Source organism: Leptonychotes weddellii, chromosome 5, assembly GCF_054177405.1.
Source record: "Leptonychotes weddellii isolate Sample4059 chromosome 5, ASM5417740v2, whole genome shotgun sequence".
In the NCBI taxonomy this organism is placed as follows: domain Eukaryota; kingdom Metazoa; phylum Chordata; class Mammalia; order Carnivora; family Phocidae; genus Leptonychotes; species Leptonychotes weddellii.
In genome coordinates, this window is record NC_138373.1 from 153,768,181 (window position 1) to 153,786,767 (window position 18,587).

General features: G+C 48.5%; 1 protein-coding gene across 4 annotated transcripts; it reads right to left on the reverse strand.

Annotated features, from left to right (window-relative positions):
• Positions 1 to 7,540: 7,540 nt before the first annotated feature.
• NAGA (alpha-N-acetylgalactosaminidase) lies at positions 7,541 to 17,194 on the reverse strand. 4 transcript variants are annotated; one of them, XM_081822549.1, is made up of 11 exons: positions 17,111 to 17,194; positions 16,595 to 16,685; positions 15,654 to 15,789; positions 15,060 to 15,231; positions 14,399 to 14,576; positions 13,951 to 14,045; positions 13,115 to 13,276; positions 11,639 to 11,836; positions 10,736 to 10,783; positions 10,428 to 10,571; positions 7,541 to 9,945 (listed from the first exon to the last, which is right to left on the reverse strand). In XM_081822549.1, exons 2-11 carry the CDS (start codon positions 16,608 to 16,610, stop codon positions 9,811 to 9,813), a joined length of 1,284 nt encoding a protein of 427 aa, XP_081678675.1. In that variant the 5' UTR covers positions 16,611 to 16,685; positions 17,111 to 17,194; the 3' UTR covers positions 7,541 to 9,810. The 4 variants fall into 4 exon arrangements, with proteins under 4 accessions (XP_081678675.1, XP_081678676.1, XP_006732438.2 ...); XM_081822550.1 differs by lacking the exon at positions 17,111 to 17,194 and adding an exon at positions 16,881 to 17,075; XM_006732375.3 differs by lacking the exon at positions 10,736 to 10,783.
• Between the last annotated feature and the right edge of the window lie 1,393 nt (positions 17,195 to 18,587).

An 18,587-nucleotide genomic window follows, 5' to 3' on the forward strand; every position in this document is an offset into this window, starting at 1 on the left:
GCTGAGGGAGTTCATCACCACTAGAAGTGCCTTATAAGGGGCTCCTGGGTGGCTCAATTGGTTAGGTGTCTGCCTTCAGCTCAGATCATGATCCCAGGGTCCTGGGATCAAGCCCTGCATTGGGCAGGGAGCCTGCTTCTCCCTCTCCCTATGCCTGCCACTCCCACTGCTTGTGTGCTCTCTCTCTGTCAAATAAATAAATAAATAAATAAATAAATAAATAAAATCTTTAAAAAAAATCTATAGAAGTGGCTTATAAGAAATGCTGAAAGGAGTTCTTCAAACTGAAATGAAAGTATGCTAATTAATAACATGAAAACATATGAAAATATATAACACACTGGGAAGGTAAATACAGTTGACCCTTGAACAACACAGGAGTTAGGGGCGCTGACCCCTGCACAGTCAAAAATCCCCTTATAATTCTGACTCCCAAAAACTTAACTTCTAATAGCCTACTGTTGATTGGAAGCCCTACTGATAATTTAGACAGTTGATTAACACGTATTTTGTACGTTATTGTATTCTTCCCATAAAATAAAGAAAAGAAAATGTTAAGAAAATCATAAGGAGGGGCGCCTGGGTGGCTCAGTCGTTAAGCGTCTGCCTTCGGCTCAGGTCATGATCCCAGGGTCCTGGGATCGAGCCCCGCATCGGGCTCCCTGCTCTGTGGGAAGCCTGCTTCTCCCTCTCGCACTCCCCCTGCTTGTGTTCCCTCTCTTGCTGTGTCTCTCTCTGTCAAATAAATAAAATCTTTAAAAAAAAAAAAAAAAAGAAAGAAAATCATAAGGAAGAGCAAGTACAGTACCATATGTATATTTATTGAAAAAAATCCACGTGTAGGTGGGCCAGGCCAGCTGGGTAGGGCACCCTGGGATGGCGACGTTTCATGGCCTGGTGGTTTTTGGCTTAGTGGCAGCAGCCACCAGGATGGCCCACAGCAATGACAGTGGCCTAGAGATGCAATAAAGCTGCCCCATCTGCTTGGAGGTACACCACGGGCCTGTGGCCATCAGCAGTTGAAGCTACACGTGAGTGCATCAACCTCTGAGGGTGTAGGCCACTGCAGGAAGGGGTCCACACTTCGCCCTGGAGGGGCCCAAGGTCCACGGCTGCCCCGGCACAGCCCTGAAGCATGTCTGGAGCACTCAAGGGGCAGGGGTGGTGGGATACGGGGCTCCCTTTGCAGCTCCCAGCACACACAGGGTACCTTGCACCCCTGCCTGGTCCTGGGCCCCCTGTGGTTGCCAACAGCCTCTGTGGGCCTCCGCAGATACCCAGAGAGCAGCAGGTATGACCTGCACCAGTCACCTTTTATTCAGTCTGTGACGACGGTGGGGATGGGGCAGTTGTAAATAAATGACTTGTGGCTTTTGTTGTCAACTCTAAAAAATTTCCATGTATAAGTGGACCTGCACAATTCTAACCCACTTTGTTCAAGGGCCAACTGTATAGTCAAATTCAGAATATTCTAATACTGTAACATGGTGGTGTATTCACCATTTAACTCTAGTATAAAGGTTAAAGGACAAAGGTATTAAAAATAATTATAGCTACTATCATTTGTTAAAGAATCCACAATATAAAAAGAGATAAACTTGACATAAAAAATGTACAAAGAGGGAAAGTAAAAGGGTAGAGTTTTGCATATGGTTGAAGTAAAGTTGTTATCAGTACAGAACAGACTGCTGTATCTATAAGATATTTTACGTAAGCCTCATGGTAACCACAAAACAAAACCCTATAATAGATATGCAAAAGATAAAGGCAAGGGAATCAAAGCATAACACTACAGAAAATCATCAATTCATAAAAGAAGACAGCAAAAGAGAGAGAAAAGTACAAGGGAACTTTTTAAAAAACAGCCAGAGAACAATTAATCAGATGACATCAGTAAGCCCTTACTTATCAATAATTACTCTTGAAATAAATGGATTAAAAAATAAGATCCAACTATATGTTGCCTACAAGAGACTCACTGCAGGTTTAAGGATACACACAGCTTAAAATGAAGAGATGGAAAAAGATATTCTATACAAGTGGAAACCAAGAGACAGCAGGGATAGCCACACTTAGACAAAATAGACCTTAAACCACAAACTATAACAAGAGACAAAGGAGTTCATTATATAATGATAAAAAGGTCAATTCATCAAGAGGACATAACAATCATATATGTACCCAACATTAGAGTAACTATATTAAGTAAATACTAACATCTGAAGGGAGAAATATACAACAATCCAGTTATAGTAGGGGAATTCAATACCACACTTTCAACCATGGGTAGAACATCCAGACAGAAAATAAGAAAATATTGGACTTCAACTACAGACCAAATGCACCCAACAAATATATGCAGAACACCGCATTAAAGAGCAGCAGAACATACATTCTTCCGAAGTGCACACATAACACTCTGCAGGACAGATCATATATCACAAAACAAGTCTTAGCAAATTTAAGATTTAAATCATACCAAGTATCTTTTCCAACACACTGGTAAGAAACTAGAAGTCAGTAACAAGAGGAAACCTGGAAAATTCACAAATATGTGGGAATTAACACACTCCTGTACAACCAATGGGTCAAAGAAGGAATCAAAAAAGAAAAAATTATCGGAGTGTCTGGGTGGGTAAGTCAGTTAAGCATCTGCTTTCAGCTCAGGTCATGATCTCAGGGTCCTGGGATCGAGCCCTGCATCGGGCTCCCTGCTCAGTGGGAAGCCTGCTTCTCCCCCTCCCTCTGCCTGCCGATCCCCCTGCTTGTGCTCTCTCTCTGTCAAATATATAGATAAAATCTTTAAAAAGAAGAAGAAATAAAAAATTATCTTGAAACAAAATAGAAACACAACATACCAAACTTACAGCAAAAGCAGTGTTAAAATGGGGAAGCTTATAGTGACAAATGTCTACATTAAAAAAAAAAAAGACTTCAAATAAACAACCTAACTTCACACTTAAGGAACAACAAAAAGAACAAACCAAACCCAAAGCTAGCAGAAAGAAGGAAGTAACAAAGACTAGACCAGAAATAAATGAAATAGATGCCAGGAAAAAAAAAATAGAAAACATTAATGAAAGAGCTGGGTTTTTTAAAAGATAAAATTGACAAGCCTTTAGCTAGACAAAGGAAAAAAAAGAGAGAGGACTCAAAATCAGAAATGAGAGAGCAGAGATCATACCTAATACCACAGAAAAACAGCATAAGAGACTACTACAATTATACACCAACAAATTAGATAATCTAGAAGAAATGGATAAATTCTTAGAAACATACAACCTAACAAGACTGAATCATGAAGAAATAGAAAATCTAAAAGATACACAATGAGTAATTGAATCAGTAATCAAAAATCTCCCAGTGCAGAAAGGCTCAGGACCAGATAGTTTCTCTGCTGAAGTCTATCAAACATTTAAAGCATTAATATTAACCATTTTCAAACTCTTGCAAAAAAAACTGAAGAGAAGGGAAGTCTCTCAAGCTCATTTTATGAGGCCAGAATTGCCCTGATAGCAAACACTGTAAGAAAACTACAGACCCATATCCCTGATGAATACAGATGCAAAAACTCTCAAAATATTAGCAAACATCATATTAGAAGGATCATACTAGGGGCACCTGGGTGGCTCAGTCATTAAGCGTCTGCCTTCAGCTCAGGTCACCATCCCAGGGTCCTGGGATCAAGCTCCGTATCGGGCTCCCTGCTCCGCAGAGAGCCTGCTTCTCCCTCTCCCACTCCCCCTGCTTGTCTTGTGTTCCCTCTCTCGCTGTGTCTCTCTCTGTCAAATAAATAAATAAACTTTTGGAAAAAAAAAAGGGGGGGGTCATACCATGATCAAGTAGGATTTATCTTTGGGATGTAAGGATGGTTCAACATATGCAAATCAATTAATATGATATACCACATTGACAAAGTGAAAGATAAAAATCATACGATCATCTCAATAGATACAGAAAAAAGTATTTGACAAAATACAACATCCAAACACTGATGAAAGAAATTAAAGACCTAAATAAATGGAAAGACCTCCCTATTTGTGAATTGGAAGATTTAATATTGTAAAAGTCCTAACAGATTCAGTGCAATCCCTATCAAAATTTCAATGGCCTTTTTACAGAAATGGATAGCTGATCCTGAAATTCATATAGCAAGGGACCCAGAATAGCTAAGATAATCTTAAACAAAAAGGAACAAAGTTTAAAGACACACATTTCCAATTTTAAAACCTATTAGAAAGCTACACTAATAAAAACTGTGGTACTAGAATAAAAATAGACACATAGATCAATGAAATATAGAGTCCTGAAATAAACTCATACATCTATAGCCAACTGATTTTTGACAAAGGCACTAAGACCATTCAATGAGTAAAAATAGTCTTTTCAGTAAGTGGTGCTAGGACAACTAGCTAGCCACACAAATGAATTTGGATCTCTACTTCACACCATATACAAAAATGAACTCAAAATGGTTGACAGACCTATATAAAACACTTAGAAGAAAACATAGGGTAAATCTTAATGACTCTCGATTAGACAACAGTTTCTTAGACACGACACTAAAAACACAAGCAACCAAAGAAAAAATAAATAAATTGGACCTTATCAAAATAGAAATCTTGTGTGTGTGTCAAAGGACACTATCAAGAAAGTGAAAAGACAACACACAGAATGGGAAAATATATTTGCGAATCCTATATCTGATAAGGGTCTATTATGGGAATATATAAAGATCACTTACAACTCAATAATAAAAACACAACAAAAAATTAAAAAGACAAAAAGCATAATTTAAAAATAGGCAAGCTCCCCCTGCTTGTGCTCTCTCTTTTTCCCTCTCTCTGATGAATGATTAAATAAAATCTTTTAAAAAATATGGTAAAAAACATAATATAAAGCCTATCTTAACCATTTTTAAGTGTCCATTTCAGTAGTGTTAACTATATTCACATTGTTGTGCAGTGGATCTCTGGAACTTTTTCATGCAAAACTGAAACTCCATACCAAACCCCTGACAACTACCATTCTACTTTGTTTCTACAAAGTTGACTACTTTAGATACCTCACATAAGTGGAATCACACAGTACCTGTCTCTTTGTGGCAAGCTTAGTTCACTCAGTATATCCTCAAGGTTCATCCATGTTGTGGCATGTGACAGAATGTCCTTCTTTTTTAAGGCTAAATAATATGTATGTATATACTTCATTTCTTTATCCATTCATCCATCAATGGACTTTTGGGTTACATGTCTTGACTATTATGCTTAATACTGCAATGGATATGGGTGTGAGTTTTGTTGTTTTTGTTTTAAATTTTTTATTTTTAAATAATCTCTACAGCCAACATGGGGCTCAAATTTACAACCCCGAGACCAAGAGTTGCGGGCTCTACCGACGAACCAGCCACGCGCCCCTAGTGTGAGTTTTTTTTAACAGGTTTACTGAGATATAATTCACATAACCATAGGTCATTCATTTAATGTGTACAATTCAATGGGTTTTAGTATATTCACAGATATGTGCAACCATTGCTCCAGTCAAGTCAAGAACATTTTCATCACCTCAAAAAGAAGCCTTGTGCCCTTTAGTTGTTATCCCTTATCCCACCATCCTCCCCCCCACTGGCCCTAAGCAACCACTGAGCTACTCTCTGTCTCTACACATTTCCCTATCCTGGACTTTCAAAGGAATAGAATCATATAATATGTGGTCTTTTGTGACCAGCTTCTTGTGACACGTAACCTTAGCATAAGGTTTTCAGGGTTCATCCACGTTGCAGCATGTGTCGGTACTTGACTCCATTTTCTGGCTGACTAATGTTACATTGTATGGTTAACCATATTTTGTTTATTCATTCAGGAGCTGGTAGACATTTGGGTTGTTTCCACCTCTTAGCTGCTATGAATAATGCTGCTATAAACAACTGTGTGCACGGTTTTGTGTGGACATACGTTTTCATTTCTTTTGGATATATATACTTAGATGTGGAATTTCTAGGTCATATAGTACCCTATATTTAATCATCTGAGGAATTGCCAGGTCATTTTCCACAGGAACTGTACCAGTTTTACATTTCTACCAGTAGCATATGAGGGTTCTAATTTCCCCACATCCTTATCAACAATTACGACTTTTTTATTCTAGCCATCCTTTTAGGTGTAAAGTGGTATCTTGTGGTTTTTATTTGCATTTCCCTAATGGTTAGTGATGTGGAGCACTGGCCATTTGCTTATCTTCCTTGGAAAAATTTCTATTCAGATCTTGTGCCCATTTTTAAATTGGGTTGTCTTTTGATTATTGAGTTGTAAGAGTTCCTTATGTATTTTAACATAAGTCCCTTTTATGGCATGTAAATTGCAGACATTTTCTCCCATTGTGTGGGTTGTCAAATTATAGCTACAGATCTCCCTCTGATCCCTACTTTCACTCCATGTTTTGCTATGTTGTGTTTTTGTGTTTGGAGTACATTGTATGTTCATTTTCATTCTTCTCAAGCATCTTCCCTAGTATGTGCTGATTTGCTTCTGTCTTGCTTTCAGAATTCTCCCTATGTCTTTTGAGAGTTTGATTGGGTTCTGTCTAGAGCTGAATCCCTTTGAGTTTATCCTACTTGGAGCTCATGAATTTCTTGGATGTGTAGCTTAATTTTTGTCACCAAATAGGGGAAACTTGTAGCCATGATTTTTTCAAGTATTCTTTCTGCCCTTTCTTCTTCTGTGTATGTTGGTGTGCTGCATGGTGTCCTGTAGGTCTCTGAGCCTCTGTTCATCTTTCTTCATTCTGCTATTCCTCACACAGGTCAACTTCAACGGACCTATCTTTGAGCTTGCCGATTTCTTCTGCCTGGGCGTGTCAAATTAATTTTTTTAATCTCAGTTATTATACTTTTCAACTTGCATTTGGTTCCTTTCTGTAATTTTAAAGATTTTTTTTTAATTTATTTATTTGAGAGAGAGAGAATGAGAGACAGAGAGCATGAGAGGGAGGAGGGTCAGAGGGAGAAGCAGACTCCCTGCCGAGCAGGGAGCCCGATGCGGGACTCGATCCAGGGACTCCAGGATCATGACCTGAGCCGAAGGCAGTCGCTTAACCAACTGAGCCACCCAGGCGCCCCTCTTTCTGTAATTTTAGTCTCTTTACTGATATTCTCTATATAGTGAGACATCATTCTTATTCTTTCCTTTAGCTCTTTATACATGGTTTTCTTTAGCTCTGGGAATGTATTTAAAATAGCTGATTTAAAATCTAGTACTAGGGTAAACTAACGCATTACCAAGCTTGCTGTTCCTACCAAGGTTCTACTGTCTGTCTTAACTGAAGGCACTCTGGGTTGCTGCAGGCTTTTGATTAATTTCCAGAGTTCTGTGAAAGTTGATTCTGATAATATGTGGCAAGTTTTTCATTGCTTTTATGGAGGGAACGAACATTTGGTGGTTATTACTGGACCACTTTTGTTGACTCCTTGCTTGCATTTTGATTCAAACAAACTACAGAAAGATATTTTTGAGACAGTTGGCAAAAACTGAACACAGAATGGTTATTAGATTATTAAAAACTTTATTTTGATGGCCAGGAAAATTGTATTAAGGTCACATATATTTTTAAAGACCTGTTAGAGCTACATAGTGGTATTTACAGTTTTCTTTGATTTGCTTTCAAATACTCCAGCTCACAAAAATTATATGTGGGAAGACAGCTATGAAATATCGGCACATGTTGATGGTTGTTCGAACTGGGTAATGGGTACATGGAGGTTCACCATTTTGTGTTTGAAAATTTCTATAATAAAATGTTTCTTAAAAGATGAGGTGTACCCTTGGGTCCAAACAAGGATGCCTTGAACTGGTAAAAAATAGTTGAGCTCCTAACTGGCCTTGGGTAGAAGGGAGTAAAACAACGCCTAGATGATAGGCAGGGTGTGATATCGAGAGCATGAAGGCTAAAGAGATAGAATCAATCTAGCATCCCCAGGGTAAAAGGACAAGTTATACCACAAGTGAAGACACGTAACCGTGTCTTGGTCTGGAAGGCAAATAAAGGTCAAGTCCGGGCTGCTCCCTAATCCTGACTCCCAAGTCCATGGTCTCAGCCACCATCCCTGCCACATCCCAGGGTGGTGGGAAAGATTGCTTTCCTAGGACTGGCCAAAGAAGTGTACCCCACCTGAGGCCATTCCATCTGGCTTGAACAGGACTGTGGTCAAGATCCAAAGCTGGAGCTACGCATGAGGTGACAGGCCTCCAAGGGCAGAGGCCTCCAAGGGAGGAGGTAGGTTTCTGACCTTCTAAGTGACCCACAGCCTTAAGACATCAGCTGGGCAAAGGGAGCACTCCCTGATGACCCCAGACTTCAGTCAGTGAAGCCCCAGTAATCTTAAATGACACTGTAAAATATGCACTTGTAAGACCTTTATACCATATTCCTATAAAGGAACTCAAACCCTGAGGGAGGGAGCATGGGAGATCTACCCAGAAGAGTTCCCACAGGGCAGGATAGTGAAGGCCTGGGGCACTGGGTGCTCTCACATTCAAAGCCCAAGGGAACCCTACCTGCCTGCTCTGCTGCCAGCTTTCCAAGTGGGGACAAGAGCCACCAGGGACCACAGGTGCCCCGTGGCCTTAGCGAAATGAATAGGGCTTGGGAAACAGGAACCAAAGGAAGGCAGTCAAGAACCTGCCATTCTTTTCCTTTCCCAAGGAGGAGGAGAAGGAAATATATTTTAAGACACAAAGAGCCCCTCGACTTGTCTTTGGACACAGCTGGGGGATCTGAACCTCCTCTGAAGCCAGGTTAGGAAAAGAGAGGCCGAGGGAGGGGCTGGGGCACTGCCAGGCAGAGGGCCAGCTGCCGTGGCCCTGTGGGAGGAAGCTAGCTGACCCCCTCACTGGCACCCCACTCCGGGGCACCACCGAATGAAGCCCTGTCAGAAAGGGGGACATGAGCTGACAGGTGCCTGAAGCAATAACAGAAAATCCTTAGCAGATCAGGGTCTTCTTGCGGCAGGAGGGCCGAGGAGAGAGTCCGAATGGAGTGGGGAAGGCGTGCACAAGACAAAGGGCCTGGGAACATTGCTACTCTGCTCGCTGTGTCATCACGACCACTGTGTTGGGCAGAGCAGGATGGCTCCCTGGTGAGAGGCAAGTCTGGCAGGTCTAGGAAGTACAGTCTGCGGGTCACTTTGGAAAATGAGGAGCCAGAAGATGCCACACACCTTCCATGTGAGGTGAGATTTGAAACCAGCACCCTGTGTGCTGCCACCCAGAGTCCCTCACTGAAGGTGCCCATGGCCCCAGGTCCATACTGCAACTACTCGATTAAAGAACAGCTTTATTGGTAACCTGACGGAACCAAGGTTACCTAGGTGGTGTCAGCCTGCAAGGCCTTCTCCAGGCAGGAAAACCAATCACACGATTCATGGGGGTTCCTGACAAGAGGTCCGATCTCCACTCCTAATCATAAGAAAAATTCCAAATCCTGCTTTCAGAGTGAACAAAAAGGTCGGAGGGTATCAGTCCCCCTGCTTGTGGGGGCTCAGGGGGCTGGCTGAGTTGTTCAGTAACATCTGCGGGGCCGCGCAGACAAGGTAGAAGCCAGGAATGCCACGGGAAATCGCTCCAAGACGAGTTTCCAAGAAGGTTCACACTTGGGCAGGGCACGGACCCTGGCCCTGAGATTGCACTTTGGGTCTGACGTGGGTCACCGAGTGGGCCTGGGTATCAGAGAACCCCGCCTGCTGGCCTCGGCATGTGGAGGCTCCACAGTCTGGGCTCAGCAGCGCCGCCACAGCCTGTCACATGTCTCAGCTCCTCAGTGCTGGGGCGTCCCCAGCTTCCTGATGGGATATAGGTACCACATCACCACCCCTGAGGGGTTGATGATCACTGTGAAGTTGGTTTTAGAGTGGAGGCCACTGATGACATCACCCGTGTAGACGTTCTGGGCCTGCAGCGGGAGGAGACAGCACCAAAACCACTATAAGAACAGCTGCACAGAGCCCCCCTCCGAGGGCTGGAAAGCCTGGACTTCGGCCTGTCTGTGGTGGCCTCTGGGGAGCCCCACAGAAGTGAGAGCCCTGCACCTCCCGTCACTTCTCCATTGGCAAAGCCAGCAGTGGCCCAAACACGCAGTGGCGAAAGCCCCAGCCCACGGCCAGCCTGAGGAACGTGCTGGCAAGGACTGACCAATAAGGGGACGCGGCCTCAGAGCCCAGGCCGCAAGTATACAGAGTAGTTCTGTTTGCAGAGCTTGAAAACACCAGTGCCCAGAAGGGTACCAGCAGAGCCCTGCACGCCTGCAGCTGCCCCTTGGGCTCCTGCCAGAGGACCCAGGGTCCAAGGCCGAGGGGAGGCCACGTGTGAGGGAGCACCACCCACAGCAAGACCCCCCAGGGGAACCCGCAGCCCCGCAGGTAGCAGGCTACTCACCTCATACGTGCTGGAGTTGTCAAAGTTCAGCTGGGCGAGGGAGGTGTGGTAGTGATAAGGCATATCTGTCCGGCGGCTGAAGAAGACCAAGGCGCTGGCCTCGTTGGCCAGGGGCCGCATGAACACTTCAATGTGGGATTTCTCCTGGGCACAGAACGTGGCTACCGGCTGGCCTCCCTGCTCAGGCAGGCCCTGAAATCCCCACCCTCGTCCTCCTTTGAGCTCCGGGTCTCCCCAGCCTGCACTTCCATGTCATGCAGAAGTTTGAGGGGATACCCCGGCCCTCCAGCACCCCAACTTATTCTTGCCTGACTCAGCAGATGCTCCCTGACACCTCCTGTGTGCCAGGCCCCATGCTAGAACACAGAGACAAATGCTGTATGAGGTCCTGTCCCAGAGAGCTTGTAGGATAAGGGGAGGGATAGACGTGGGCAGCTGCTGGCGCTGGAGTGGAGGGCACTGTCCAGTAAGAGCGATGAACTCTGCCCTGAGCAGCCAGGAGGGTGAAGCCCCACCTTCCAGAAGGTCCCTGGGCCTGGTCCCACCATAAGCCCCTCCGGTAGGGATTAGTTACTTCCTCTGGGCATCACCAATTCTGCATGTGCCTTCTCTAAGTTGTGTGGATTTCTTTTAACTAGAGAGGTGAGAATCTGTGCAAGCTTTGAGGCTCTACTGTTGGAGTTAAGTTCTACTGTACCATTTACTAATTGTGTGGCCTTGGGTTACTCAGATTCCTCAAGTCTCAGTTTCCTCATTTGTAAAACAGGGAAGGAGTATTCACCTTCTGAGAAAAGGTACCCAGAACGCCCAGTACACAGCAGGTTCTCAATAGTTAATGCTAGTCTAGTACTAGTAGTAGTTGCATTCCTTGGCTCAAACAACTCCTAAGCTCAGGAGGGAAGCCCTAGTTCTCTGCCAGCCATCACAGACGCGTGCAGAAGTCTTGTACTTCCAACCCGAGGGGCCCCACTGTCCCGTGTGTATTTGTGGGGTGATGCGTCTCTTCCCCAGATCCCATGAGCTGTCCTGCTCTGGCAAAGGGGGGAATGGCTGGAGCAGCTCCCAGTAGAATCCTTGACTGAATGCAACCAGGAAGTTAGGGCTGAGCAGATTTCAGAGGCCCAGCCCTCTGTGACCTCCAGGCTTGCAGCCTTGTTCTCAGGGGAGCCCAGTCCCTTGGCCTCGCCTTCCCTCTCCCCACACCCCAGTACCTTGAGAATCCTGCGTCCCTGGATGCCCAAGGGATCCTGGTTGATTTTGATCATGAGTGGATTCTGCAGAATGTCCATGTTCTGGGCAGAGATGGTACGCAGGTCGGTGGACATGAAGAGGGGGGCTGCCAGCACCGTCCATAGGGCCATCTGGGCCCGGGCTTGCTCAAAGCTGAGGCCAAAGTTCCCTATGAGCAGCTGGGGGCAGAGAAGAGAGGAGCGTTCAGCTCTATCCTCTCCAGGGAGGTAGGCACGAGGCCCAACCCTACACATGTAGCCAAGGCAAGAGGAGATGGAGGAGGACAGTCTGTGGGGCCTGGTCTGTGAACACCATTTCCCAGCGGCGTGGCCCTGGGGTTAGTGAGCACTCTCCCTGTGAACCTCAGCTTTTTATTTCACCAAGAATATGGGGTGATAATATGTTCTGGCCACATCACAGGTTGTTCAGATGATCCAACGGGATCCCCTTGCCAAAAGCGTTTATAAACTGGAACACCGTCAAAAAATACAGTCAGAGTGGAAGCGGTAGGTAACCAGACCTGGACAGAGTCCCTGCTCCTGCCCCTAGCCACCCACCTGCCCTAGCCACAGGTGACAGGACCAAGGGCGACTTCCTGACCCCAGGGCAACCAGTCCACAGACTGGACACAAACAATCACTGTTAACGCAACATGGTTACGTACTTAGTGATACCGATTGAACAATCATCGTGTGCGCGCCAAACTATGCCGAGCATTTTAAAGGATCATCCATTTCAGTACTCAGCAACCATATATGAGGTAGCTACTCTTCTCATTTTCCAATTGACAAAACTGAAGCAGCACAGAAAAAATTAAGTCACTTTCCCAAGGATAAGTGGCAGAGCAGGAACTAAAACTCCAAAGCAGGCCAATTTGTTTCTCCAGGCGTCTATCTGGCCTATGTAATAATAATATGTACAACAATGTAATTGTGATAATCATCACTGGTAGTAAATGCTTGTTGGAATGAAGAGACAGCTATAAAGTCATTAAGATAAATTGCAAAAAAAATCTAAGTCACCAGGGCTCTGAGTGAGGCAGGTACGAGGGGCCCACTCTGCCCATAGAGGCTCCACAGGAGGGTACCAGGGCACAGGGCAGGGCAGTCTAGGGAGGGAATGGCAAGAGTGTGTGGACTTTTCATGATCTTCACCTTCCAGAGGACTAATGTCACACAAGAGTCACTACAGACCAAGTTCTCGGTTTCAAGGAACATCAGAACTGCCTGGGAAGATGGTTAACAATGGGCATTGCGAGGCCCTCTTCGAACATTCTGATCCAAGAGGTGGGGGTGGGGGTGGGGCCCTGGGATCAGATGGGTAAACAAGTCTAACGCAGCTGGTTCAAGGACACGTTTTAGAGACACTGATCTAGAACCTGGCGGTGAGCATCCAGGAAGACAGCACAGGGCAGTGGGGAGCAGGTCTGTCGTGGCCATCCCCCTCCATGCTGGTACCATGTCTGGGTCGTTCCAGTGCCCAGGGCCTGCCACCGGCTGCAGGATGTCCTGGTTGTCCACAAACCAGCTCAGGATGGAGAGCACGCTACCCCAGGAGTCCTGGATGTCATCATAGTTGCGCCAGAGGTTGCAGATTTCTGCCAGCAGAGTGTAGTTCACCTGGGTGTTGGGGGAAGGCAGAGTCCAGCACCAGAGGCACGCCCTGCCGCCTGGAAGCGGGCATAGGGGCTGAGGAGCCTCAGCAGGAGACACGGAGGGCAGGGGAGGGGGAGTGGGGAGAGAACAGGCCCTGAGCCGGATTAGGATGAGGAAGGCGTCCCCTGCCCTCTCATGCCACCTGGGGCCAAGCCCAGGGTATGGGCCCAGACTGGTGTACCCACAACCCTCCCCATCGCACTCCCACCCCTGTATTCTCTCAGTGAGTCCCACCATCTGCCAGCACTCTCCCTCTGGTCTGATCCCACCCTTTCTAGTGTCCTAGGTGCTGAAGGGCCCCTGGGGAGGCTCAGCCCCACCTGCCTGGCCTCACCAGCCTTCTGGACCTCCTGGCCCACTCAGTACAACCAGGATTCTGCCCACTTGCTGGATGATGTATGTCAGCCCGTGACATGTGGTTCCTATGCCTTGGACGCCCATCCCTTCAGCCCACCTCACAAGTGTCTCTATTCTCTAGACCCAGGGCTGGCTGAGGCCCCCCCAGGGTACTTATAACCCTCTCCTAGACCCACAAATCAGCACATGGGCAACTATGATGAGAGCAGCCCTGTCTGCACAGGAGGCAAGGAAGCTTGGGTGTGGGGCGCACTGCCAGGCAGGTGCACAGAATGGCTTACCTTTGGGGGAAGGCCCCCTTCATAGGCTGGCCAACTGCAGGAGAAGGCAATGGGGCGGCCTGTGGCATTCAGGGCAGCTGCCATCTTGGGGTACCCTGGAGAAGCCCAACCCCCACACCTTAGGACTGAGGAGGCTCAGGAGGAAATCTGAGGCCTCAGCCCAAACCTCCCACCAAATGTGAGGAAACTGAGACTCAAAAGAGGAGGTGCATCCCCCTGTACCCAGAGCTGCACACATTTCCTTGGTGGGGCATGGTGCCAACCCATCTGTCGGAAGCCTGGGAGGCAAGAATCCCCCCAGCCTCTGGGTGCAGGGAATTGGGAAATACTACCCCCTAGAGGCCATATGGACAGAGGAGCTCAAGTTCAGCCAGGTGGGCACCTGTGAGCTTTCCATGGCAGCCCCTCCCCATCTACCTGATGGTCCCCAGCCAGCTCTAGGACCCACCCTTGGCCCGTTCCTCAGGGGTCGAAAAGCAGCCATCCAACTTCAGCATGTCCACCTTCCACTCGGCAAAGGTTTGAGCGTCCTGAATCACCTTGTCTAGCGTGGTGCCTGGGTAGCCCATACAGGTGAAGTTGCCCATGTCCCCGTAGATGCCCAGCTTCAGGCCCAGGGAGTGAGCCTGTGGAGGGTTGAGGACACCATTGGCTCAGGCGGGGAGCCACCTCACAGGCACATCTGACCGGGCCCCATTATAAAACTATCAACGGCTCCCCACTGTCCAAAGGAAAGGGTCTCAGTTTGCCAGCCTGGCCTCTGCTAACCATGGTCCTTCTCCTCACTCCCAACACACACCTCCCATTGGCAGTTTCTGGCTTCTAGGCCTTGCTTCTGCCATCCCCTCTGGCTTAAATACCATTTCTCTTGTATCAGCTCAAGAATTGTCTCCTCTGGCGAATCTGAAATCCCAGGCTGGATAAGATGCCTCTCCTGGCTCTTACCCACCACAGTGGGCCCAAATGAGCTGTTCATTTATCTGTTTCCCCCAACAGACTGTGAGTTCTTAAGCAGGGATTGTGGAAATGAACCCTAAATGAAGTGGTGGCTGTGGGGGGGTGTGTGGTGTGGACCCCCACCTAAAGGGCAGGGCTGGGGTGGGGCTCACATAGTCAGCCAGGAAGGCAATGCCGTTGGGGAAGCGCTTGGGGTCGGGCACCAGGCGGCCTTTAGCGTCACGCCCACCAATCCAGCAGTCGTCGATGTTAAGGTATGTGTAGCCTAGGTCCCGCCATCCATCCTGTGCCAGGTGGTCGGCCATCTCCATGAAGAGCCACTCACTGGTGATAGGCAGGGGATGGGGCAGCTCAGTCACTGCCCACCCCCTTCTTAAGAGCTTTTCAGACTTCTCAGATAATCTGAGTGTGAATCCAGGCTATAAGAACCATAATCATGGTGGAATGAAAGGAGTGGCTGGGCCCCCAGGCTTGCAAGACTGAGCCAGCCTGGCTTTCACAGTTATCTTTCAGTGACCTCTGGGTCTGGGTCCACCATCATGCCCCTGCCCCACAGGCCTGACAGTTCCCAGAGAGGCCCCAAGCAGGTCACAGGCTGTCTGAGATGTCCCAAAAGTCACCTCCGGCTGCATTCTCTCTGGAATGGGGTGCTCTGACCCTGCCCTCTTTTCTAGCTGACCCTCCACTCTCTGCCCCCACTCTGCTGGGTCTTGAGCAAGGCTTATGAGGTGGCGGGCCTTCCTCACCTGATGCAGTTCTTTGGGTCCTCGTCACAGTTGATGTTGCAGCGAAAGCGTTCCCAGGCCAGCCAGCCCATGGGTGGCTTCTGCAGAAGCCCATTCTCTAGCATCAGCACCTGGGTCACCAGGACCAGCAAGACCACTGCAGGGGGATTGGAAGGATGACTGTCAGCAGCTCCCATAGCCCCAGCCCTGACGCCACCCCATCCCAATGCTGTTCGGCTCTGCAGAGGCCACTGGCCTTCACCTTAGGGGAACCAGACTCCTGGGCTTAAGGTAGAACTAGCTCTTCCTGCAACTGCTGGCCCCTGCAATCTTAGGGAGGGGGCTCACGGTGCCTGGGGCAGGGCAGTGCGTTTGAGGCCTGAGTCCCCACTTGCTGTCCCCACAGCAGTGCTGGAATTCGTAAAAACTCACGCCTGAGGTTGCGTCCTTTCTATACCCCGACCAGCTCCCCCCATATACACAGAACTTGATAGAACACGGTAGTCAGACTCCGGGTCTCCCATCCAGAGCTCTCCACCACAGACCCGCCCCAACAGGCCTCAGAAGGACTTAAGGGGTCAGCCAGCTTGGACCTGCACCTAGCCAGCCCACCTGGGTGAACCCTTGCCCCTCAGGCCTGTTTCCTTATCTATAAGATAAAGTTACTGTACTGACCTAACAGGGCTGCTCTCTGCCATGTTGATAACACATAAAATAGGACCTCTGCACTTTGAGGGAGAGAGGACATGAAAGGAAGAGGCCTCTTTGGAGGGAAACTGATTCCTACGTGGGGAGGATCTCCTTTCTGGCCCAGCTCCAAGAATGAGAGAGGAACATGTCTCCCCACATACCCACATCAGGGAAGGAGGCCCAGACACCAGAGGGCTGGAACTTCCTCCAGGTAGCCCCTACCCCCAACGGGTCACCTACCCGCCCCAAACCACCCCCACCCGCGTAGATACCTGTCTTCAGCAACATTGCTCTGGACTCAGCGTCTCAGACCTGACCAGATCTGCTCTGCTTTTACCAGCTTTATACGTTGGACTTTGGAAGCTATGAAACGTTAGAAAAGCACTGAGGTCACTACTGCGTCGCTAGCTCCGCCGCCCTCAGCCTTGGGCGTGGACCCCCCACTCCGTCCCGAAGCCGCCCTCATTGCCCACCACTCCCGGCCCCCAGCCATCACTTCCCCGAGCCTGGGGAGGCCTCAGAAATACTGAACAAGGGGTCTTAGACGTTAGACCCCACCCTCTCTGTAGTGCTGGGAACCCCGAGCGCCCACGGGCGGTCTTCCGCCGGGCCGGGGCCACAAAAAGGCAGCGATCGCCTCTGGGACGCCGGGGAAGAACTGAGGCGTCGGGCTGGGACCAGGCTTCGGACTCCCACCGGGTCTGGGTTGCCCCCGGCCCCCAATGACCGCAGCCCAGCAGCCCCAGAGCGGGGTCCCTCCCCCAGAGTGCCCCACTCACGGAACTCACCCTGCGGACGCCCACAGAACGCCACCCGCCTTCGCCTCTGCCTCTGAGGCAGCCGACCAATGCTGTAACCCGATTGGCCCACTGCGTTCCAGAGGGGCGGAGCCTGACGGCGGCACGCCTTCCCCGGCGGAACCTATCAGAATCCCTATAGCAACGTCATGTCCCGCCCCCTGTGGGCTCAATAAGCCCTCCCCCGAACCTCCCAAAGCCCCGCCCCCTTCGAGCTCCGGCTCTGAGCCCACCCCCGGCGGGCACCAGCCGAGCGGGTTTAAGAACTGGCTGACCTGGGTACCACGGCTCCCGCAGAGGGTAGTCCTTTCACCTCTGCGGGGTCCCTGAAGGCAAGCGTAGTGCCCGGCACAATGTAGACGCTTAGTAAATAGTATGGCGTGAATATCTGCTTTATTAAAAGGAAGTGAGGAAATGCCATGAAGCACGACCCAAAATAAGCCACTCAAAAACGGTAGTCGAGGGCGCCTGGGCGGCTCAGTTGGTTAAGTGACTGCCTTCGGCTCAGGTCATGATCCTGGAGTCCCTGGATCGAGTCCCGCATCGGGCTCCGTGCTTGGCGGGGAGTCTGCTTCTCCCTCTGACCCTCCCCCCTCTCATGTGCTCGCTCTCTCTCATTCTCTCTCTCTCAAATAAATAAATAAATAAAATCTTTAAAAAAAAAACGGTGGTCGAGGATGAATAGGCATTACGACAAAGATGGGTGGGGGAGAGCAAACCAGGTGTAGGGCACCGTTTTTGCAAAGCCAAGAGACTCTCCTCCCCTACCTGACACTCTGGGCCAGCCACCGGTTGTACTGGCCCAAGCACGCACTCTGCACATTCCTTCTCTTTCATTCATCAAATATTTATTGAGCAACTACTAGGTAGGTGCCAAACCCTTTATTCTCTGCACCTTCACTTGGATGGTCACTGGGCATCTCAAACATAACTGGCCCCAAACTGAACACCGAAGACCTTCCATTTCTCAGGTAATGGCAACTCTCCATATGCTCAAGCCAAAACCTTGGAGTCCTCTTTGCCACCCCTTTCCCTCACTCCCCACATCCAGTCTTTTGGCAAAGCCTGTTGCTCTCTACCTTCAAAACCCACCTCTCATTACTCTCCCAGCAACCATCACATCTTGCCTAGATTATTGGTTGCAGCAACCTTGTCACCCATCGGCTTCCACCTGCATTTGTTCTCTCCACAGCGACCAGAGTACTCCTTTAAAACATAGCTCAGGTTGGGGCACCCGGGTGGCTCAGTAGGTTAAGCCTCCCATTCTTGATTTCAGAGGGTCGTGAGATGGAGCCCAGGGTTGGGCTTCTGCTGAGCATGAAGCCTGCTTGAGATTCTCTCTCTCCTTCTCCCTCTGCCTACCCCCCCCCACCCCGCCCCTGCTTGCTGGAAGGCTCTTTCTCCCTTGCTAAAAAAAATAAATAAAATTAAAAAATAAAACATAACTCAGATCACGCCTCACTCCAGA

What these genes read in the sequence shown, in the direction of transcription:
- NAGA (XM_081822549.1), bottom strand. An exon ending in ACTGGAACGACCCAGACATG is followed by an intron (nt 11,837 to 13,114) that starts GTACCAGCATGG and finishes CTCTGCCCCCAG; the next exon opens with CTGCTCATAGGGAACTTTGG. An exon ending in AGGGACGCAGGATTCTCAAG is followed by an intron (nt 10,784 to 11,638) that starts GTACTGGGGTGT and finishes TCTGTGTTCTAG; the next exon opens with CATGGGGCCTGGCACACAGG.